The sequence below is a fragment of the Petaurus breviceps genome, unplaced genomic scaffold (assembly GCF_028583685.1).
Source record: "Petaurus breviceps papuanus isolate PSGF00001 unplaced genomic scaffold, PetGlider_PUasm1.0 220, whole genome shotgun sequence".
In the NCBI taxonomy this organism is placed as follows: Eukaryota; Metazoa; Chordata; class Mammalia; order Diprotodontia; family Petauridae; genus Petaurus; species Petaurus breviceps.
In genome coordinates this window covers 18,633,573-18,654,806 of record NW_027185876.1, presented here as the reverse complement: position 1 = coordinate 18,654,806, position 21,234 = coordinate 18,633,573, and the positions used below count along the sequence as shown (strand labels likewise).

General features: G+C 36.8%; 1 protein-coding gene across 2 annotated transcripts in view; it reads left to right on the top strand.

Moving 5' to 3' along the window:
* The window catches only part of TMCO1 (transmembrane and coiled-coil domains 1), a 43,402-nt gene that overhangs the window by 5,705 nt on the left and 16,463 nt on the right, over nt 1-21,234 (top strand). For both annotated transcript variants that reach the window (XM_069094689.1, XM_069094688.1), the window contains exons 3-5: nt 8,690-8,749; nt 11,612-11,658; nt 12,605-12,672. In XM_069094689.1, the coding sequence (XP_068950790.1) occupies nt 8,690-8,749; nt 11,612-11,658; nt 12,605-12,672 (175 nt within the window). The remainder of the gene's footprint in view (nt 1-8,689; nt 8,750-11,611; nt 11,659-12,604; nt 12,673-21,234) is intronic.

The window sequence follows — 21,234 nt, the reverse complement described above, 5'->3', positions numbered from 1 at the left end:
CCTTGTACTGCACTAGAAATTTCCTGGCAGGGTGATGTTAGTCCATTTATCATCATTCTTTGGATCTTGTCACTTACCTTGTCCAGAGTCCATTGTACTACCTAACCCACATCTCTCCAGATTCTCTGTGAAGATATTGGGAAAGACTTTGGCAAATGCCTAAGAGAAATCAAATTAGATCACGTGTTGCTTTCTCCTTGTCTACCAGTTTAGAAAACCTGTCCCCAAAAAGTGAGGTGAGTCTGCCTTGTTCCTTTTTTATTGTTAAATTAACTTTATTTTTTATTGATACCTGTTGCTTTTTACATTGCATTCATTTCCAATTATATCTCTTCCCCTGGCCACTCTGGCAAGCCACCCCTTGTAATAAAGATAAAATAGAATTGGTGCAACAGTTAAGCAAATCAACCAATGCCACAATGCTACAGCCAATGCTGCAGCATCAGTTAGTTGGTTTGCTTAACTGTTACCCTTCTACTTTTTTATCTTTATTACAAGGGTCATAAATATAGCTAACTCTGGACCTGGAGTTACTTCGTATCTGGCCTCAGACACTTAATAGTTGTACGACACTGGGAAACTCACTTAACTGCTGTTTGCCTCAGTTTCCTCATCTGTAAAATGGGAATAATAATAGCACCTGCTTTACAGAGTAAACACTATATAAATGCTAGCTGTTATGTTCTCTGAAGTTACATAGCATTCAGTTTTGTTCGTTATTGTTCTGTTTACATTGTTGTAATCATTGTATATTTTGCTGTCCTAGTTTTGATTTTGCTTATTACTTCACTGTATTAATTTATTTTAGTTTCCTGTGCTTCTCTGAACTTGTATTTTTCTTCTTATGGCACAGTAATGTTTCTTATGTTCGTGCAGCACAAAGCACATCTTGTTCTTATCAAATTTGTGCTGGCTATCATAGTTACAGCTTTTCTTTCTAGGTGCTCATAAATCAGCCCTTTAATAATGAATACTAAAATGAATAGTGTATGGGCATTGAAGTCAAGCCCCCAATATAGAAAGTGATGAATCCATGTCCTCCTCTTTGAAAGGAGGACCACATTTATCCAGGTCTAGTTCTGGTTCTACAATACCTCTTTTGGCTGATCTGAGCAGTCGTATCCACAAGCGCTTTCAGTCTATTGGGGTGTAGGTTATCCAAGCCTGAATATCTAAACTAATTGAGTAGAGCTAGGTGCTCTAAAAAAATTGTTTCCAGTATTATTTAAAGAGAAGAGAATTGAGTAGACAAAATTCTTTCTCCTTTAAGAGATGTGTGAATTAATAGACAAATCTAACATAAGGAAAATACATATTGGACCAATATAAGGTAAACTAACAACCCTTTTAAACAAATGTCTTTCATCTAGGTATGTAGCTTACTGTAACAAACCTGTTTATCTCATTTTAATCTTTTTTATCACAAAGAGTTTTGAATCCAGACAGGAAAACAGGTCAGTATTCGGCATGTGGAGCTTACACAAAATATGGCCAGGTTTGAGAGGTGGGAACAGCACTTAGTTTTCTTTTCCTTCTGCTTATCAGTCCTCACTGAATACTAGGGTACCCAAGAGACATTTGGAGCTTCCACTGTCTTGTTTTAGTATAGCACCTTTGGTAATTACAGTTGTGGCATTTCTGGTAGTATACTAAGTTAAGAGATCGAGATTTACCTGCTTTGGATCATCTCCAGGATTTCACATGAGGTCCCACAATATTGAAGGATTGCTTTTATATTAATTTCTTTATACCTGATCATTTCTTTAATCTAGGTAACTCCATTAAAAACCAACACATACGGGTAACTGTCAGTAATTTGTAGCCTTAGAAAGGCTTCTAGGGCTTTGAGAGTTTGTGACTTGTCCATGATCACACAGCTAATAGTGTAACCAAGGCAGGACTTGAACCTATGTCTTCTTGACTTCATGGCATTCCCTCTATCTAGCATGCTATGCTACGTCTCATCAATTGTATTATTCTTATAAAACAGATCATGTGGTAGTTTGACTATGGGTAGAACTGTTTGTCAGATGAGGAGACACTACATATACTTTCTTAACTACAGTGAGCCAAGATAATGTTGTTAGACTAGTTTTCAAATTGTTCTCTGGAGCCTTAAGATTCCAAGAAGTATTAGATCGCATTTGTGAAAGAAAGAATGGTTCTTTTTCATATTCATTTTGTCCATTCCATCTTAATTAGGCCTATCCAAGGTACTGGTTGGGGTTCTAGCATATAAACACCTAACTAGAAGGGTAGCATGATCTCAGAATCTGAAAGTCACTGGGCTAATTGAACTCATCCCTGAAAATAAGATTTTTTCAGGATCTTGGTTTTGCTAGAAGACAAGGTTTATGGCATCGTTATTTTTTTTAATCCTTAGTCTCCTTTTTCAATCTGTTTTTTTTAGGCAGCCAAGATAAATTCTGGGTAATTGTATTCTTGCTTTTCTCTTGAAAGTAATAATTATGTAGAACAAAAATTTGAAGGTTTTAATTATGTTTATAATTAGTGATGTTGCTTCTATAGAAATGACTTGAAGAGATCTAACTTAATTTCTCTTCATGTTTTCTCTGTTCAGCTAGTGTATTCTAAAACTTTAAAAAACTTATTCTTTCATTAAATATTATCCAATTATCTGTAAAAAAAATTTAACATATTTAAAAAAAATCTTGCGTTCCAAATTTTCTTCTTCCCATCCTTTTCCCTCTTTGAGAAAGCAAACAATTTGATATCAATTTTACATGTGAAGTCATGCAAAATATATTTACATATTAACCACATTGCAAAAGAAAAGGAAAACAAAACAATAAAAATAAAGTGAAAAAGTATGCTTCACTTTGCATCCAGAGTTCTGTTTTCTCTCTGGAGGTGCATAGCATCTTACATCTTGGATCCTTTGGAATTGTCTTGAACAGAGTACCTAAGTCTTTCACTGCTGATCATCCTTACAGTTTTGCTGTTATAGTGTATAATGTTCTCCTGTTTTTGCCTGTTTCATTTTGCATGAGATCAAATAAATCTCACCAGTTTTTTTTCTGAAATCATCCTGTTCATCATTTCTTATAGCACAATAGTATTCCATCACAGTCACATGCTGCAACTTGTTCAGTCATTCCCCAAGTGATGGGCGTCTCTTCGATTTCCAGTTCGTTGGCCACCACCACAAAAAGAGCTGCTATAAATATTTTTGTACATTTGGTTCTTTTCCCTTTTCTTTGATCTCTTTGGGATACAGACCAGTGGTATTGCTGGGTCAAAGGTTATATTCAGTTTTATAGCCCTTTGGGTGTGGTTCCAAATTGTTCTCCAGAATGGTTGGACTAGTTCACAGCCCTGCCAGCAGTGAATTTGTATCCCAACTTTTCCACATCCCCACAGCATTTGCCATTTTCCTTTTGTGTCACATTAATGAATCAGATAGGTGAGAGGTGGTGTCAGAAGTATTTTAATTTTCATTTCTCTAATCAGTAATGATTTAAAACATTTTTAATGTAACTGATTTGGCTGTTTTCTATATATTTCAGAAATAAGACCTTTATCAGAAAAACTTGCTGTAAAATTTTCCCCCCAGTTTCCTGTTTTTCTTCTGATTTTTGCTGAATTAGTTTTGTTTGTACAAAAGATTTTTAATTCATGTCATCAAAATTATCTTAATTCCCATAATCCTCTCTTGTCTCTTCCTTTAGCCATTAATCTGACAGGTATCTTTTTCCCTGCTCCCCAGAGTTACTTATGACATCACCTTTTATATCTAAATCATTTATCCATTTTGACCTTATCTCTTGGTATCTAGTATGAAATATTGGTATATGCCTAGTTTCTTCCCAACTGCTTTCCAGTTTTCCCAGCAATTTTTGTCAAATGAGTTCTTACCCCAAAATCTTGGATCTTTGGGTTTATCAACACTAGATTACTCTGGTTATTTACTACTGTGTACAACAACAATAATAACAATATAGTTTGAAATCTGGAACTGATAACAGTTCTTAAAAATCCTTAAAAATCTTTTTCATTGATTGCCTTGATGGTCTTTTTGGTCTTCTAGATGAATTTTGTTACTATTTTTTCTACCTCTCTAAAGTAATTCTTTCGTAGTTTGATTGGTATATCACTGAATAAGTAAATTAATTTAGGTAGAATTGTCACTTACCATTGGCTCAGCCTACACATGAACTTTTGGTGTTTCTCCAGTTTATATCTGTCTTTATTTGTTTGTAAAGAGTTTTGTAATTGTGTTCACGTAACTCTGGATTTGTCTTGGCAGATAGATTCCCAAGTTTTTATATCATCTGCAGTTATTTCAAATGGAATTTCTCTCTCTTGCTGCTGGGTTTTGTTGGTAGTATATAGAAATGCTAATGACTTACGTGGGGTTTTAAAAAAATTTTTTGTCCTTCAACTTTGCTCAAGTTGTTAATTGTTTCAACTAGTTTTTTAGTTGATTCTTTAAGGATTCTTCAAGTATACCATCATATCATCTACAAAAAGTGAAAGTTTTGTTTCCTCGTTGCTTATTTTTATTCCTTTAATTTCTTTTTCTTGTCTTACTGCTATAGTTAGCAATTCTAGTACAATATTGAATAATTGTAGTGCTAATGGACATCCTGATCTTATTGGAAAGACTTCATTTTATCTCTGTTACAGATAATGCTTACTCTTGGTTTTGGATAGATACTAATCATTTTAAGAAAGGCTACATTAATTCCTATGCTTTCTAGTGTTTTTAATAGGAATGTGTATTGTTTTTTGTCAAGGGCTTTTTCTCCATTTATTGATATAATCATATGATTTTTGTTGATTTTGTTATTGATATGTTCTATTATGCTGATAGTTTTCCTAATATTGAACCAGCCTTGTACTCCTGATATAAATCTTACCTGGTCATAGTGTATGATGATGGTGATATATTACTATAATTTCCTTGTTATTATTTTATTAAAAATTTTTGCATTGCTGTTCATTAAGGAAACCAACCTGTAGTTTTCTTTCTCTGATTTTGCTCCCCTTGGTTTAGGTATCAATACCTTATTTGTGTTATATAAACAATTTAGTGTAGGACTCATTCTTTACCTGTTTTTTCAAATAGTTTATATATTATTGGTATAATTCATTTGTAAATACATCTGGTCCTGGGGATTTTTTCTTAGGGGGCTCATTGATTGCTTGTTCAGTATCTTTTTTCAAGAGTTAAGTATTCTATTTCCTTTTCTGTTAATCTGGGCAATTTATATTTTTCTAAGCATTCATTCATTTCACTTAGATTGTCAGTTTTATTGGCATATAATGGACAAAATAACTCCTAATAATTGCTTAAATTCCATCTTCATTGTTGGTTCATTCACCCTTTTAATTTTTTATAATACTTTTTTTTCCTTTTTCTGTTTCTTTTTCCTATTTTTAAAAATTAATCAATGATTTATCTATTTTATTGTCTTCATAAAACCAGCTCCTCATTTTATTTGTTAGTTGAGTGGTTTTCTTTCAGTTTTATTAATCTCTTCTTTGATTTTCAGGATTTTCATTTTTTTGTACTTATTAGGGGATTTTAAATCTATTCTTTTTCCAGCTTTTTTTTAGTTGTACGCCCATTGATCTACTCCTTCTCTCTATTATTGATATACACATTTAAGGGATATACATTTTTCCATAAGTACTGAGACAAATCTTGCAATTAGAACAGCAAATTAGGAATCTTGTAATCAGAATTTTTACTTTTCCATTCAGAAGATAGGGCTTAGCTGAAACTTTCTAGATTCAATACAGTTATTTGAAATTATATTGTACAAGTGAAGTAGCTATGAATAAGAAAACATGGGAATCAGTGTTAAATGAAATGAGACAAGACCTTTTTTTGGACACTACTTTTACTAAACTTATCACAGTTACTACTGATTTGAAATTTTCACATATACGGTACAAACTTACAGCCCCATGTGTTAACCTGTCTTCAGATCAGTTAAGGCATAACTCAAAAGTTTTGAATTTAGCTTGCTTAAGTATTTCTGTCTTCAACAAGAAACGGTAAACAAGAGCCAGTATAATCCAGTGTGCAGTTAACTCTAGGAGCAGCTACGGTAGGTGTTTTAGTAGATAGAGTGTTGGACCTAAACTCAGAAAGACTCATTTTCCTGAGTTCACATCTGACCCCAGATAATTACTGTCTGTGTGACCCCAGGCAAGTCACTTAATCATGTTTATCTCAGTTTCCTCATCTGTAAAATGAAGTGGAGAACAAAATGGCAAACCACTCCAGTATCTTTGACAAGAAAAACCCAAATAGCATCACAATGTCAGACACAGTTAAAACGCCTGAACAGCCGCAAAAACAGGGCAGAAAGTAATAAGTCCAAAGGAGAGATCCAAACTGAGTGTTTTAAGAAATTAGAAGGTGGAGAGATCGTTTTTTGTAGCTAGTTAGAGTCTGCAGTGGAATGAGGAAGGAGGTGGCTGTACCTGAGCTGAACGTTCAGTTCAGTAAACATTTGTCAAGCACCTACTATGTGCCAGGTACTTTGCTAAGCACAGGAAAACAATGAATAAGAAAAAGAAAGACAATCCCTCACCTCAAGGAGTTTATAATCTCATGGGGGAAGACAACACATGAAATGAGCCCAGAAAGGAGGGACCAAGTGGCCACCAGGAGGTGTTCCCTGTGTGGGGGCTCTTGTACCGTGGATTGAAACCATGCATAACTGCAGATGCAGAGTGGAGTGCAAAGAAAAGGGGGGTTTCAGCTGAGAGTTGTAGAATGGTGTCTATTCCTGGCACGCAGGCAACCTAGGATCAGACCTAATATATAATGTATTCTTTTTTTTTTTTTAAAGCAATCGGGGTTAAGTCACTTGCTCCAGGCTACAGGGCCAGTTATTTCTGGGTGTGGTGCTGAGTATCTGAGCCCGGATTCGATCCCCAGGTGGTCCCGACACTGGAGCCAGTGCTCTTACTCGCTGAGCCGCCTGGCCGCCCCTAAGCAATCGGGGTTAAGTCACTTGCTCCAGGTTACAGGGCCAGGTGTTTCTGGGTGGGGTGTGGTGCTGAGCGTCTGAGCCCGGATTCGATCCCCAGGTGGTTCCGACACTGGAGCCGGTGCTCCTACTCGCTGAGCCGCCTGGCCGCCCTGTATAATGTACCCTTAATGAATTTAATTCAGTAAATGTTACTAAGTACTTACCATATGTCAGGCAGTGGGGATACAAAGATGAGAAGGAAACAGTACGTCCTCGAGGGATCCATACTCTGCTACGGTGAAAGAGCCCACGTCACTAGCAACTGGGAGGGTCGGGACAGTCTTCCTTCGGGAGGGGACAGTAGGACCTGAGTTTTGGAGGAGACTCTGGAGTCTGACCAGGGATTGTGCAGAGACCCGAAGGCGGGAGGTAGATTAATATGTAGAGGAGATAGCAGTCCGGCCAGCTTGGTGGGAATGCAGAGCCTGTAAAGTGATAATGCAGTCAGTCTGGAAAGCGAGGGTGGGGCCAGATAGTGACAGGTTTTTAAAAGATGGAGGAGTGTGTATTTTATCTCGGAAGCAAAAGTTTCCCCTGGAACTTCTTGATTAAAAAAAATGATATTATCAGACACATGCTTTAAGAATATCAATTCAGCAGCCAGGCTGAGGTTGGATTGGAAAGAGAAGAGCCTAGAGACCGAGAGACTGGTTAGGAAGTTAGTTCAAGGCCAGAGGTGGAGTGCCTAACAAAAGGTGGTGGCCATGTGAATGGAGAGAAGGGAGGGGATGGATGTCCGATAGGCTGCTGAGGGAAAATTACTAGATGTGGAAAATGATTGTATGTGAGGGAAAAGGAAAATTCAGAGATGCCTTCAGAGTTATAAACCTGAGTGACTGGAAGGATAATGATCTCATCAATAAAAACAGGGAAGCTAGGGAGAGGGGAGGGTTTGGGAGAAAAGATAGTAAATTCTATTTTAGACATATCAAGTTTAAGGTGCCTACAGAGCATAGAGTTAGAGATGTTTAGTAGGCAATTGGTAAGATGGGACTGGTGTGTTGAGTTGAATTGACCATCTATGCAAATGTATGGGATTTAGAGAATGTAGAATCAGATTGAGCAATGACTAGTAGGCCTGGGAGAATGAGAACATACTGTGGATGAAAGAGAGTAGGCTAGAATTGTAGATTTGCATCATATTGTGCAGGGCTTTGAATGACAAGGAATTTGGATCTTATCCTGTAGACAGTTTGGAGCCACTGACTGTTTTGAAAATAGAGATAGAAGATAAGGGTCCTATCTGTTTCAGTTAGACCTCTGTTGTTTATTTGACATAGCAAGTAGAAGGTAGAACTCTAATTAGAACTTTTGCCTGATTCCAAATTCATTGCTTTTTCCAGTAGATTGATCACAATTCCTCTGATTAGCCATGACATCTGAAAACTATCCCAAAACTTGGACTTTAATTATAATGGTCACTTCTATGAAGATACTAATTTATTCCTAATACTTTCATTTGTGGAATTATTTTCATTCTTACAAAATTATTACTGTCTGTGGCAAGAAAACTGACTTACTCATGACTATAGCTGAAGCCATTAAATGATGGTCTGGTCATTAATGCTGTTTTGTCCATTTCTTTAGTCATTAGGATTATGAAGAGTTAATAGTTTACTTTGGTATCGTAAGCTGTCTTTGCTTTTCTGTATTAATCACTCTTACTTTGTTGATTACAGTGGAAAAGAAGAAGGAAACAATAACAGAATCTGCTGGCCGTCAGCAAAAGAAGAAAATAGGTAAGATTAGACCAAGGTCTGGGCACAGTGAATGCTTCAGAGATGAAAAGGGAGGGAAGATACATGAACAGAATTGTTCTGACCATTAAAATTTAAAATCTTAATGAAGAAAAGGTGTTAGTTTTGGTTTTTGCATGTGGTTGAAAATTCTTTATAGGATTGCTTCAAGTAAATTTCATTTATCTTTGAAATTGTGATTTGTAGTCACTTCTAATTTGGTTTTGCTGAAATACTAATGTGCTCTCTATAGTCCTTAACTAATGATGGGATTGAGCCAGAGGTGAAAGCTGTCCTGGAGGCTTCATCTTGCCCAACAAGTGGTGTTGCACTCATTACTACTGCCTCTCCAGTTCAGCCATAGCAAGTTGCTTGGATTGTCTTATTCAGAACAAAGGCCCCAGCCTTTTCCTATCTGTGATATTCCTGAAGTATGATACTTGGGAGTGGGGCTGGCTAAGGGAAGCTGGATGTGTTTGAATATTGCTAACAGTGCAGGTCACTCACTGCCTGGGTTGGAGAACTTGATAAAACTGAAATTGGTGAGTGACTCAATGCTTCTGTTGAGGATGCATGTTTTAAAGTCCAGAGGTTTAAGATATAGGGTAGTTTAAACAACTATAAAGAATGGCTAATCAGTATTTTAAATGACAGTAGTTATAGGTGATAACTTTGAAGCCCCCAGGTCCAATAAAAGCAGGTTCTAATGCTCTTCTCATAATAACTTAAAAACCTACCCAGCCAGAATTTGAACACATATCTATTCTTTCTTTCTTGTGTATTTTATCCTTATTGCCTCTTATGAGTAAAGTCATATAATTTAATGAAAGACTGCATACTATATGTAGCAAAGACCCATTCACATTGGACTTGGTGGCATTCAGTGAGGAGTGCAGGTTCTAGTGAGTCTTACCAAGAGAATGGTTTCAGTTATGGACCCAGTGATAGACTGAATATCTTTTTTCTGTGAATAGCCTTGTTTCTGAAAGGTTTGGTTTCTAGGTGATGAATTTTTTTTTTTTTGGTTACATGATTCATAAAGATTACCAGCCAAGGGGTAAAAGGTTTATGACCTGAATCATTGTGGGGAATACCCATTCCAGTAGTTGTAACTAATTTGGATTAGCCCTAAGCTCTTGTATTTCAAGAAAATATACTCAAATCTGTCACTAAGTATTGAGAACCTAGTAAGTACACTGTGCTGAGCACTGAGGATACAAAGAATGACAAAAAATAGCCCTTATTCTCAAGAAGTCTGATGGGGGAGACAGATTGCAAACCACTATGTACAAGCAAGTTATAGACAGGATAATTGGCAGAGAGAAGGCATTAGAATTGAGGGGGATTGGGAAAGGCTTTTTGTAGAAGGTAGGATCTTAGCTGGGACCTGAAGCCATACAGAGAATCCAAGAGGTGGAGATAATGATAATTAAACACATGGGAGCTGATGCGGTCATCAAGAAAGAAGAGAAAGAGGCTCTGTGCAGATCCTAGAGTTTTCTCTCTTGTACCTCCCCATGAGGAACTAGCATGTGGATGATGCAGGAGAAGGGACTGAGAAATTTCCAGCAGTCACACATTAAGAAGAGCACTGAGGAAGAGCAGTGTCATGAGAAGGAAGCAGAATTAAGGGAGTTGGGAAAGGCCTCTTGTAGAAGATATCATGAGCTGTCAGATGTGAAAGTGTTTTTCATGCCATATGTATAATGGGCCTTGTTTTTCTTGCTTTTTCAATGCTGGGAGAAGGGGTAGAAGGAGGGAGAGCATTTGAAACTGGAAACTTTTCAAAGAAAAAAAATGTTCCTAGAGTCAGGAGAAAGAATGTTTTGTGTAACAGCAGAGACCAGGGTCACTGTTTCACAGCATATGTTGGAGGGTGTGAGGTGTAAGAAGATTGGAAAGGCAAGGTTTGGGCCAGGTTATGAAAGGCTTTTAATGCCGAACAGGATTTTATATTCTATCCTAGAAGTGATAGGGACCAGTGGATTTTGTTGAGTGAGGAGATGACATGCACTTTAGAAAGCTGACTTTGGCAGCTAAATAGAGGCTGGACTATAATAACTAAAATTTGAGTCAGGGAAACCAAACAGTAGGCTGTTGCATTAGTCCAAGTGTGAGTGATGAGGGCTTGTACCAGGGTAGTGGCAATATCAGAAGAGGGAGGGGATCATATTCAAGAGTTGTTTTGAAGGTAAAAGTTGACAGTTCTTAGCAACATATTGAATATTGTGGGTGAGAAAGAATGAGGAGTTAAGCATGACACTTAGATTATGAACCTGGGTGAGTGAATGGATGGTAGTGGCTTTGACAGTAACAGAGAAGAGTTAGGTAGAGGAGAGGGTTTGTGGGAAGAGAAAATGAGTTCAGTTTTAGACATGTTAAGTTTAAGATGTCAGGGACAAGATGTCCATTGGGCAGTTGGAGATGGGTTATTAGAAGTCAGCAAAGAGGTTGGGGCTGGATAAATTGATCCTGAGAGTTACTTGCTTAGAGATGATAATTTAATCTATGGGAGCTGATGAGATCACTTAGTGAAGCAGTAGAGAGGGAAGAGAAGAGAGCTCTGTGGGTCACCAACATTAGTGGATGAGACCTGGGTGAAGATCCAGCAAAGGAGACTGAGAAGAAGTGGTCATATGTCTGTAGAAAGAGAACCTATCATGAAAAACTAAGAGGGGAAAGTATCAGGGAGAAAAAGGAGATCAACAGAGTTAGGATAAGCACTTTGTGTTGTAAAAAAGGAGTTTGCTTTTATGGTTCTGTAGTTTTGGAAACCAGGCCAAGTTACTACTATATGTTCCTGATGAAGTATTTGAGAACATACTATATGTGGTGTGTCTAAACTTTAACCTTGATTCTTTGCAGAGAGGCAGGAGGAGAAACTGAAGAATAACAACAGGGATCTGTCAATGGTAAGATATAAATATTTTAAAAATGTGTGTGTGTGTATGTATGTATGTACGTACATAAAAATATTACTCATGGGCTTCATGCCACATCATGAACCCCACTCTTCCTTGCCTTTTATGCAGGTTTCTACAGCTACCTTATTTATTCATTCATTCATTTATTTATGTATTTATTCGTTCATTCATCTATCTATCAATTTATATTTTAATGATTGGATTATGTTGTTTTTTCAGTCTGCAATGGCAGTTTTGTAAATTTTTTCATGCTTTTGGTCATTTAGTTCAAAATGGAAGATATGTTACTGAATAGTATTCTTTTTAGTCCATCTCACGGTTCATCAGTTGTTCTCCTTGCATGATTCTTGCCTCTTTTTCCCATAGACTCCTTGTGTTATCAAATAGTGAAGCACTCTTGTCTGTCTGAACTTCGTACCTCCTTGCCCTCATGTCCTGTCAGTATGAGAATTGGAGAATGTTATAGTTTCATTCTTCACTGATGCCTATTGAGGACCATTACTATAGGTGTCTTTGTTCTCATTGATTTTTTTTTTGGTCTAACATTTCCAGGATGATAAGAAGGATGATTCCATCACCCATTTATCCTTTATTTAAGGAGAAGCATGTTTAAGCCTTTCTTTATACGATGAACATAGTGGCTATTAAATAGTTCTGTTGTATGCTTGATTTTCTAATCTGGTTTTAATATGATTTTAAGAGAAGAAATCTGAGCTGCGATGCCAGCTCTCATTAACTTGCTGAAGAACCCTTACCAGCTTTCTTATTCTCCTTTTGCTTGAAATTCATGTTATTTTAGATGAGAGAGATCCATTATTTAATGGACAGTTGAAACCTTGTCAAACTGAAATTTGTGCTCATTGCAGTTGTAGTATTTTTTTCCTTGGTGATTGCCCACAGGGTACATAACTGTTTGTGACATTTCTCATTGCAGGTTCGAATGAAATCTATGTTTGCTATTGGCTTTTGTTTTACTGCCCTGATGGGAATGTTTAACTCCATGTAAGTAATCCTTCTCTAAGTGTTTTTGCCTAACTGTATGGAAATAAATGCATTTCCTTTTTTTTTTTTAACTTTTCCATTTTATTCAACAGTAATAAAGCCATGTTAATATAAACAGGGGCACAGAACTGTTTTTTTTTTATGATTTTTTATTCTGAACTTAAACACTCAAAAAAATGAGCATTTCTGTATACAAATCAGGAGACAAAGAGAGGATTGTATATGAAACCTTGAATTTCTTTTCTCATACTGCTTGCCTTTTTAAGCATATAATAAATCCAACATGTTACTTTCATAATTGTCTAGTGTGTCTTTGCTTCCTTCTGAATTTCTCTTCTCCATGCACTTAAAAAGGTTTCAATAGCCCCCTTTTTCTTCTTCTTTTTTAAAAAAAAAATCACCATTGATACTTTTCCCATCCCAATTAAAACCAAAAGAAAAAAAAACTATTTTCTCTGAAATCATCTCTTTCCTTATTTCATACAGTGTAATAATATTCCATTACATTCAGTACCATAATTTGTTCGGTCATTCTTCAAGTTGATGGGCGTCTTTTTCATTTCCAGTTCTTTTTGTTTTCTATTCATCTCCACTTGGGGATTTTTTTTTTTTTTGGAGAGCAGTTGGGGTTAAGTGACTTGCCCAAGGTCCCACAGCTAGTTTTTGTGTTAAGTGTCTGAGGCTGGATTTGAACTCAGGTCCTCCTGACTCCAGGGCCAGTGCTGTATTCACTGGGCCACCTAGCTGCTCCATTCACTTCAGGATCTGGAAGTAGATTTTACTGGCAGCTATTCTCTCCCTGGTATTATCTTCTCTCTCAAACCACCTTCTTTCTCTCCCTGCTGAATTTCACCTAGTTCTACACCACACTCTGGATACATATGTTTAAATGTCCTTTGTCTAGGTCAGAGATGAGGTAGTGCCCAACCTCCCTCCTTCTTCTTACCAGCCTTTTTCCCTGCTAAAAGCTCTCAAAACACAGTCTACATCCTGGTCCTCTGTTTTTCTTAATTTCTAAATATCCTTTGAAGACATAGTTCTGAAAAGACACTTGGTGGTGTCCCTCTATTAAAATGTTAGCCCTTCATCATCATATAGCCTCTTCCAATTTGCTCAAATAAATTTACCTTTCTGGGGTTTTCTGGACTCTCGTGTTTTTATATGAGTTCCTTCCCAGCCCGAGTCTTTTCATTAGATATGCCCGAAAGCCCTGTATTCCATTAAATTTTTCCATGTAGGATTATACTTAGCTTTTCAGAGTAAGTTATTCTTGCTTATAAGGTAGATTTTTTGCCCATTGAAATATTCTCTTCTGTGATCTCTCTTTCCTTTAGAACTTTCATTTCATTTTAAAAAATCTCTTGTTTAATTTCTTCTAGGTATTCATGTAGTCCTTATAGAAAATCTATTTTATTTTTCCTTTGAATCTCTATTTACAATTGTGTTTTAGTATTATTTTCTTCCAGGCTAGATTTTTGGATCTGTTCTAATTATTTTTTATAGTGGTCTGTATCTTAGAATGTTTGTTCCTCTCTCCAGTCTGCACTGGACTTTGTGCCAGGGCTGGGTTCAGCATTCTGATGCCCTTTTGTGTGGCATGGTTGACCTTACTTGGGTCAACTGGATTTCTATTCTGACCTCCACCTTCTGAGTATAGACCCCTGTGAATCTTTGAGGTTCAGAACACTGAATCTTCAGGACCCTCTGTGGTTACTTAGGCCAGAGTTATAGGGACCTGAGCCCTTGGGTCTGAGCTGTCTTTATATGAACACTAGTATATCACTTATTCCCTGTGCTTCCATGGTCTCCACTGTGAGTTCATTACTCTCCTGGAGCTTTCTTTAAAAGACTCCCCACCCACCCTTACACATACATACTTGCTGACTTAAAGATAAAGAGTCTACAAATGTCTTTGTTCCATCTCTGGGTACATGGGGGGGCAGTGCTGGCACCGGCTTTGCTGACAGCTCCCTTACTTCTTGTCCATGAGCACCTGGCTGATTTTTCCTGCAGTTCTGGAGTGGAAGTTCTCACGAACTGTAATTTTTCATTGGATTTCTGGATCATTATTCATTCTGGTCTGATTTTTTAGGTTTTTGCTGGAGTGGGGATATAGGAACTGGATAACATCTTGGTTGGAAGCAGAGATCTGTTTTTCCAATGATACTACCATACCTTTTCCAAGCCAGTACAGTAAAAATAGTGTTGTAGTTGGCTGGTGGTATTCTTAGGAAGTTGAGCTCTAAATGAATGCCTGTCACCTTTTTCTTCTTTTTATAATTTCAGATTTTCTATAGTATACATCACCTTTAAACTTCTGTTTCTGTGTAATAATCAAGTTCTGTCTAGAGACAAGAATAACATCCCTTTTGTAGTTATGTTACAAAGAATAATAATTTTCATGCAGATCCAGACCATGATCTCTAAGAGAGTTCAGTATTCTGTGTCCATCAGTGGTACCAAGGGATAACTTGTTCCCCATAATGACAGCCTCAAATGGTTAGGATTATATCTCTTAAACATAGTTTCCTTAACTACTCTATCTGTGACTCAGCGCTCTGAATTTTTAAAAACTGGTTGCGAACTTATTTGTATCTTCAGGCCTGACCACTTCTTAGCGCATCGAGTTCTAGGAGTTTACCATCAATTATATATTATAATTATGCTTTTTATATATGTTATATTATTATATTATCTCAGTCCAACATTATATTAGTATAGTTTGGATTATATTTTTCTGCCACTTTTTTGTTGTATTTATCTTTCAAGTTTTAAGGTGTACTCCTCTAGTTCTGGTATTTTACAGGTTTGTAAATAAGTCTTTATTCAGCATATACACAGACTTCACCATTTTTATAGGTTCTGATCCCCTTGCAAATTGATGAATCCTCATTGCTAGTCTCTTTTCTAAAGTAATCAACCCCTTGCCAGGGACAAATCATTTAACCTCTGTCTCTCTCTTAGCTATTTCATCTTTAAAATAGGGACTATAATAATAACATCTGCCTTCCAGGGTTGTGAAGATAAGATTACATAGTATTTTGGTGAAAAGCACTTTGCAGACTTTAAAGGGCTATATAAATGTTAAGCCATTATTTTTAGTTTCTTTAGGTGTATTATACCTCTGTTGAAGTGGAACAACCACAGTCACTTAAAGTGTTTTGGATACAGATGTATCACTTTGTAACACTTGTTACAAAATGTTCTGTTTTATTTTCAGTCACCTTTGTAATGAAACTTGGGAGTATGGGAGATTAGGGTTTGATTCCCAGTTGTGTCACTCTAAAGAAGTCACTTAACCCCTCTTGGTCTTAGTTTCCTCATGAAATGCGGATAATAATATTTCACTATCTACTTCTCCATTCCTTTTTTTTTGCTTTTTGGAGGGACAGTTGGGGTTGTGTCTTGCCCAAGGTGACACCACTAGTTTTTGTGTTGTGTCTGAGGTCACATTTGAGCTCAGGTCCTCCTGACTCCACAGCTGGTGCTCTATTTACTGCGCCACCTAGCTGCCCCAATACTTCTCCATCCTTTTTTTTTTTTTTAAAGCAGTTGGGGTTAAGTAACTTGCTCAAGGTTACACGGCCAGGTGTTTCTGGGTGGGTGCTAAGTGTCTGAGCCCGGATTTGATCCCCAGGTCATCCTGACGCTGGGGCCGGTGCTCTTACTCGCTGAGCCACCTGGTTGCCCCAATACTTGTCCATTCTTGATATTGGGAAAGTGTCTCACAAACCTTAAACACTATGTAAATATGAGCTGCTGTTATTATCCTATTGTTTTTTTCTTAACTGGTAGCCTGTTAAGCATGTATCATCAGATCTAGTGAATTACTCAGGTTTCATTTTTAGATAGTAACTGATAGGTTCTCAGATGTCCTTCTACGAATGTAGTTTGAATTAATTTTTATTTCTATGTATTTGTTATCTCACTCTTGGAAACAATGAAGCACCTGACCTTGAAAGCTTTGACCATGTTTCATCTCCATTGATTGAACATTTCATTTATATGGAAGAAATTATTTTTATCTAAAGACCTGGAAAATTCATATTCTTTATCAGTTGTTTTAAGATGAGCTTTGTCATCAATCCCTTAGGAACCCTTTTGTTTTGCTTTTCCAATCAATGAAATATCCACTTATCTGTTCTTTTTGTTTTTTCTTTCTAAGCTATTTCCATGTTCGTGACAGCCATGTAATCTCTGCAAAACCTTTTCCATGTATTTATATCTGAGCTTAGAGAATTCTAGTAAAGAATGATTTTTGCTTTGATACCATTCTCCCAGTGAACCTATCTCATATCACTGATTACATCAGTTTATCTTTTATGGAAATGCCTAGCTGTTCTGTAATGACTTGGGTCCTGCTTAGACTCTCTCCTATTTAATCTCTATTAAATCACTTCATCCTGGAGTGTATTTTCCTTTTCTCATCATCAAAATGATTCTTGAGCCAGCTTCCCATATTACTTGTATTTCAAAGTTTTAAAGTCACTTCGGTGCTCTTTGAAGTATTTTTGGTCCACTTAGTTTATTTATACTTTGTTGCTGACACTTACATTGACATTTATCAATCAACAATACAAATTTATCAAGTCCTTACTATACCTGAAATTGTTCTGGGTGATACAGAGGGGATACCAGACAATCAATAAGATATGGTTTCTGTCCTGATGAAGCTTATAAATTTAGTTGGGGAAAGAAGATTGAAAACATGAAACAATTAGGAAACAAATTTTATTTATTCAGAACTGCACAGTTTTTATGAGGACTACAAAGAAATTAAATTTCTTTGGAATTCTAAGAGTTATGGTAGGAGAAAGAGAGTGTCTGTCTCTGATAATTAGGGGAAGGCTTGGAGGAAGAGGGACCTGGAAGATGGGTAGAATTTGCCTAACTAGAGAGCATTCCAGATGGAAGAAATAGCATGAATAAAGGGTAAGAATAAACATAGGGTGTGAAAGCACCAGTCTTACTGAACTGGAAGGTGTCTTGAATAGTCTTAATTAATATCGGATAGGTAGGTTGGGACCTTTTGCAGAATCACAGAATTTTGGAAGAAAGGAAGAAGAATTTCAGAGGAAAAATGTCACAAGAAGAAGTCTTAAGAGGCCTTCTGTTCTGACCTGTGCCTAAACAATGTACTTGACAAGTGGCCATCCAAGTTTTGCTTGAAGATATCTACTGAGGGGAACCCACTATGTCCTGAAGCAGTTCATTCCATGTTGGGAAAGCTCGTGTTGTTAGAAATGTTTTCCTTACATTTACTCCAAGTCTGCTTCTCTGCTTGTGACCATGCAAAACAAGTCTTAATTCCTTCCACATTTTAAAACTTTAAAACTTGAAGATATGTCTGTTTTGTCTAACTTAAATAATCTTTTTTTGCATATTAAGCATCCCTAATTCCTTGAGCCAACCCTTAAATGGTATGATCTCCCTTATCACTTTTTTCTAAACTATGGCCTCTGGGGGCACTAGGTGGTGCGGTGAATAGAGCAGGGGCCCTGGAGTCAGGAGGATCTGAGTTCAAATGTGGCCTCAGAAACTTACCACTTACTAGCCATGTGACCTTGGGCAGGTCACTTAACCCTAATTGCCCTGCCTTCCCCCCTCCAAAAAAGCAAATAAAATAAAATAAAATATGGCCTCCAGAACTAAATGTGATATTTTAGATATGGCCTGAGAATGGAATTTCCTAAAAACACGTTTTGGATGTGTAAGCTTGTGATTGTGGCCAGTCATCTGGGCAGACACTTGGGTATAATAGAAATGATGCTAGTTGGGGAATCAAGGTTCCAAGTTTGAATCCTGGCTCTCATTTTGTGGCATTGGATAAGTCATTTCCATTCTCTACCCTTTCCATTCTCAGTCCAGAAAAGTAAAACCTAATAAACTTTTACTCCATAGTAAATGCAAGATACTTCATCTACATCGTTCCTAATCTATTAGGACACATTAATTGTGGGAACTGTAGGTTAGTAGATGATTGGGTATCTAATTATTGAGTAGATCCAAAGGTTAACGCCATATACCTCATTTAAGTTATTTTTGGAAAATTCAAACAATGTTATGTACTTTGTGCTATTTATAACCTTAAGAAAATATCCAAAACCACCTTTGAATCATGATACTGTACGACCTATTCTGATACAAGACCTTGAACTGCATCAAATCATGACCTGAAGTGAAGCATTTACTTTATAGGCCCCCTCTCAGGGCAGGCATCTATCAAATTAGTTCAAATTACAATCTCACCTACATCATACTGTGAGGAGGTGCAGGGTAAAGGGTGCTGAATTTGTAGTCAGAGAATTGAGTTCAAGATTTACCTCTGTTACCTCCCTGTATGACATTGGGCAGTTCATGTAACTTCTTGGTGCCTTAATGTCTTCCTCAGTAAAAGAAGAGATTTTATCTAAATGGCTTCTAAAGCTCCTCAGCTTTAAATTTGTGATCCTGTGTGTGTGTATAAAATTAATTATTTTTGCTTTTATATCACAGTCATTTCTGGAGATCCTCCCTTCTCCATTTGAACTCTCTCATAAATAAGAAAAGCAGTTAGGCAAGCATCCAAAACATTAGATATGTTAGAAAACATTTATGACATTTTGCTTGGGTAGTCCCCTGACTCTGCTTTGAGGAAGACTATATAGGTTTGTTTCTTTTCTGTCACTTTGAAGCAATATTGATTTTTCAATTAACTCTCTTTGGCTCCCTTTTAGTGAGCTTTCCGTTTACTTCCAGTTACTGTGTATATATTGCGCTTTTGGTTCTGCTTATTTCCATGCTGCATCTGTTCTCAAAAATATTCCCTTATTTCTCCAAATTTCTCATAATCATAATTTACTGAAAAATAATATTGCAATAAATAACCATTTGTTAAATGCCTATTATGTGCTGGATCTTATGCTAAGTGTTGGAGAAAAAAAGAAAAAGATGAGGACAGCAAGAAATGAGTTTCTCTAATAAAGGTCTTATTTCCAAGATACAGGAAAAATTAATTAAAATTCATAAAACTAAGAGCCATTTTCCAGTAGATAAATGGTCAAGAGATATAAACTAGCATTTTTTGAAGGGGGAAGAAATCTTAAGCATTTAACAATTGTATGAAAAAATGTTCTAAAACACTAATGATTAAATAATGTACACTTAATCAGCTTTGAGATTCTACCTTATACCCATTAGATTGACAAAGGTGGGAAGAAGAGGAAGATGACATGATGGAGGGATTGTTGTAAAAACAGGTATACTATTGAACCTGCTGTGCTAGTGGAGCTATGGATTGGTCCAGCCATTCTAGAAAGCAGTTTGGAACTTTGACCAGAAAATTAGCAAATTGTGTGTTAGGCCTGTATCCTAAAGAAATCAGAGAGGAAAAGGATCTATGTTCAAAAACGATAGAAGCTCTTTTTGTGGTAACCAAAAAAAGGGAAACTAAGGAAGTATTTTATTGAGGAATGACTCAACAAATTATGCTGTATGAATGCAATAGAACGTTATTGTGCCATATGAAATGGTGAAATACATAATTTCATTAAAAAACTAGGAAGAATTATCAGCTAATGCAACATAAAATTTGTCAGCATTTATTAAATGCCTATATAAGCCAGACACTGCACTATGTGAAGATTCAGAGGAAGACAAAAACTAGTCCTGGGTCTCTTAAGAATTCAGTCTAATTGGGAGAGACAACATGCAAATAACTATATACAAACAAGATATACAGAGGATAAACTGGAGGCAGTCTCAGAGGAAAGTCACTAAGATTGAAGAAGATGCAAGTGACTTCAGCTGATATTTGAAGGCAGCCAGGGAGTTAGAGATGAAGAGGGAGAGCTTCCTAAGCATGGGAGATAGCCAGTGAAAATATAGTTAGGAGATTCAGTGTTGTATGCAAGGGAATAGCAAGGAGGCCATTGTCACTGAATTGAAGAGAACTTGAGGGAGAATAAGGTGTGAGAAAACTGGAAAAGCAGGCGGGAACCAGGTTATGAAGAACTTTAAAAGCCGAGCAGAGGATTCTGTATTTGGGAGCTCCTGGAGTTTGTTGGATAAGGAGGTAATGGTCAGGCCTGTGCTTTTAGAAAGATTACTTTGGTAGTTGAGTGAAGGGTGGACTATATTGGATGGTGAGAATACCCAGGTGTGATAGTGTAGGCATGAGGTAATAAGCTTAATCAATGTTTTTGAGTCATCAATCACATTTTTGTGTGGTCCAGAGCACTTAAAATGATTTTAAGCCACGTTAAGAGGAATTAAGTGAATTATTGGTTGGTTTGGTTGTTGGACCAATATTAAAACAACAGATCTTATGCAGTCCATTGAAAGAAGGTAAGCCATAAGGAAATAAATTGTATGGAACAAATCTGATGGCAGTGGGAGTTTTAGAGCAGCACAGATGTCATACTTTGAGGGGAAAATCACATGATGAGCTTTCTTATATATCTGACTTTTCTTTCTTGCAAGTACTGGTATAAAAGCTGGATAAATTGGGAGTCTATCTCAGTTTCTTCCTCTATAAAATGGAAAAAATAATAACACCTACCACACAGGGCTGTTGTGAGGATC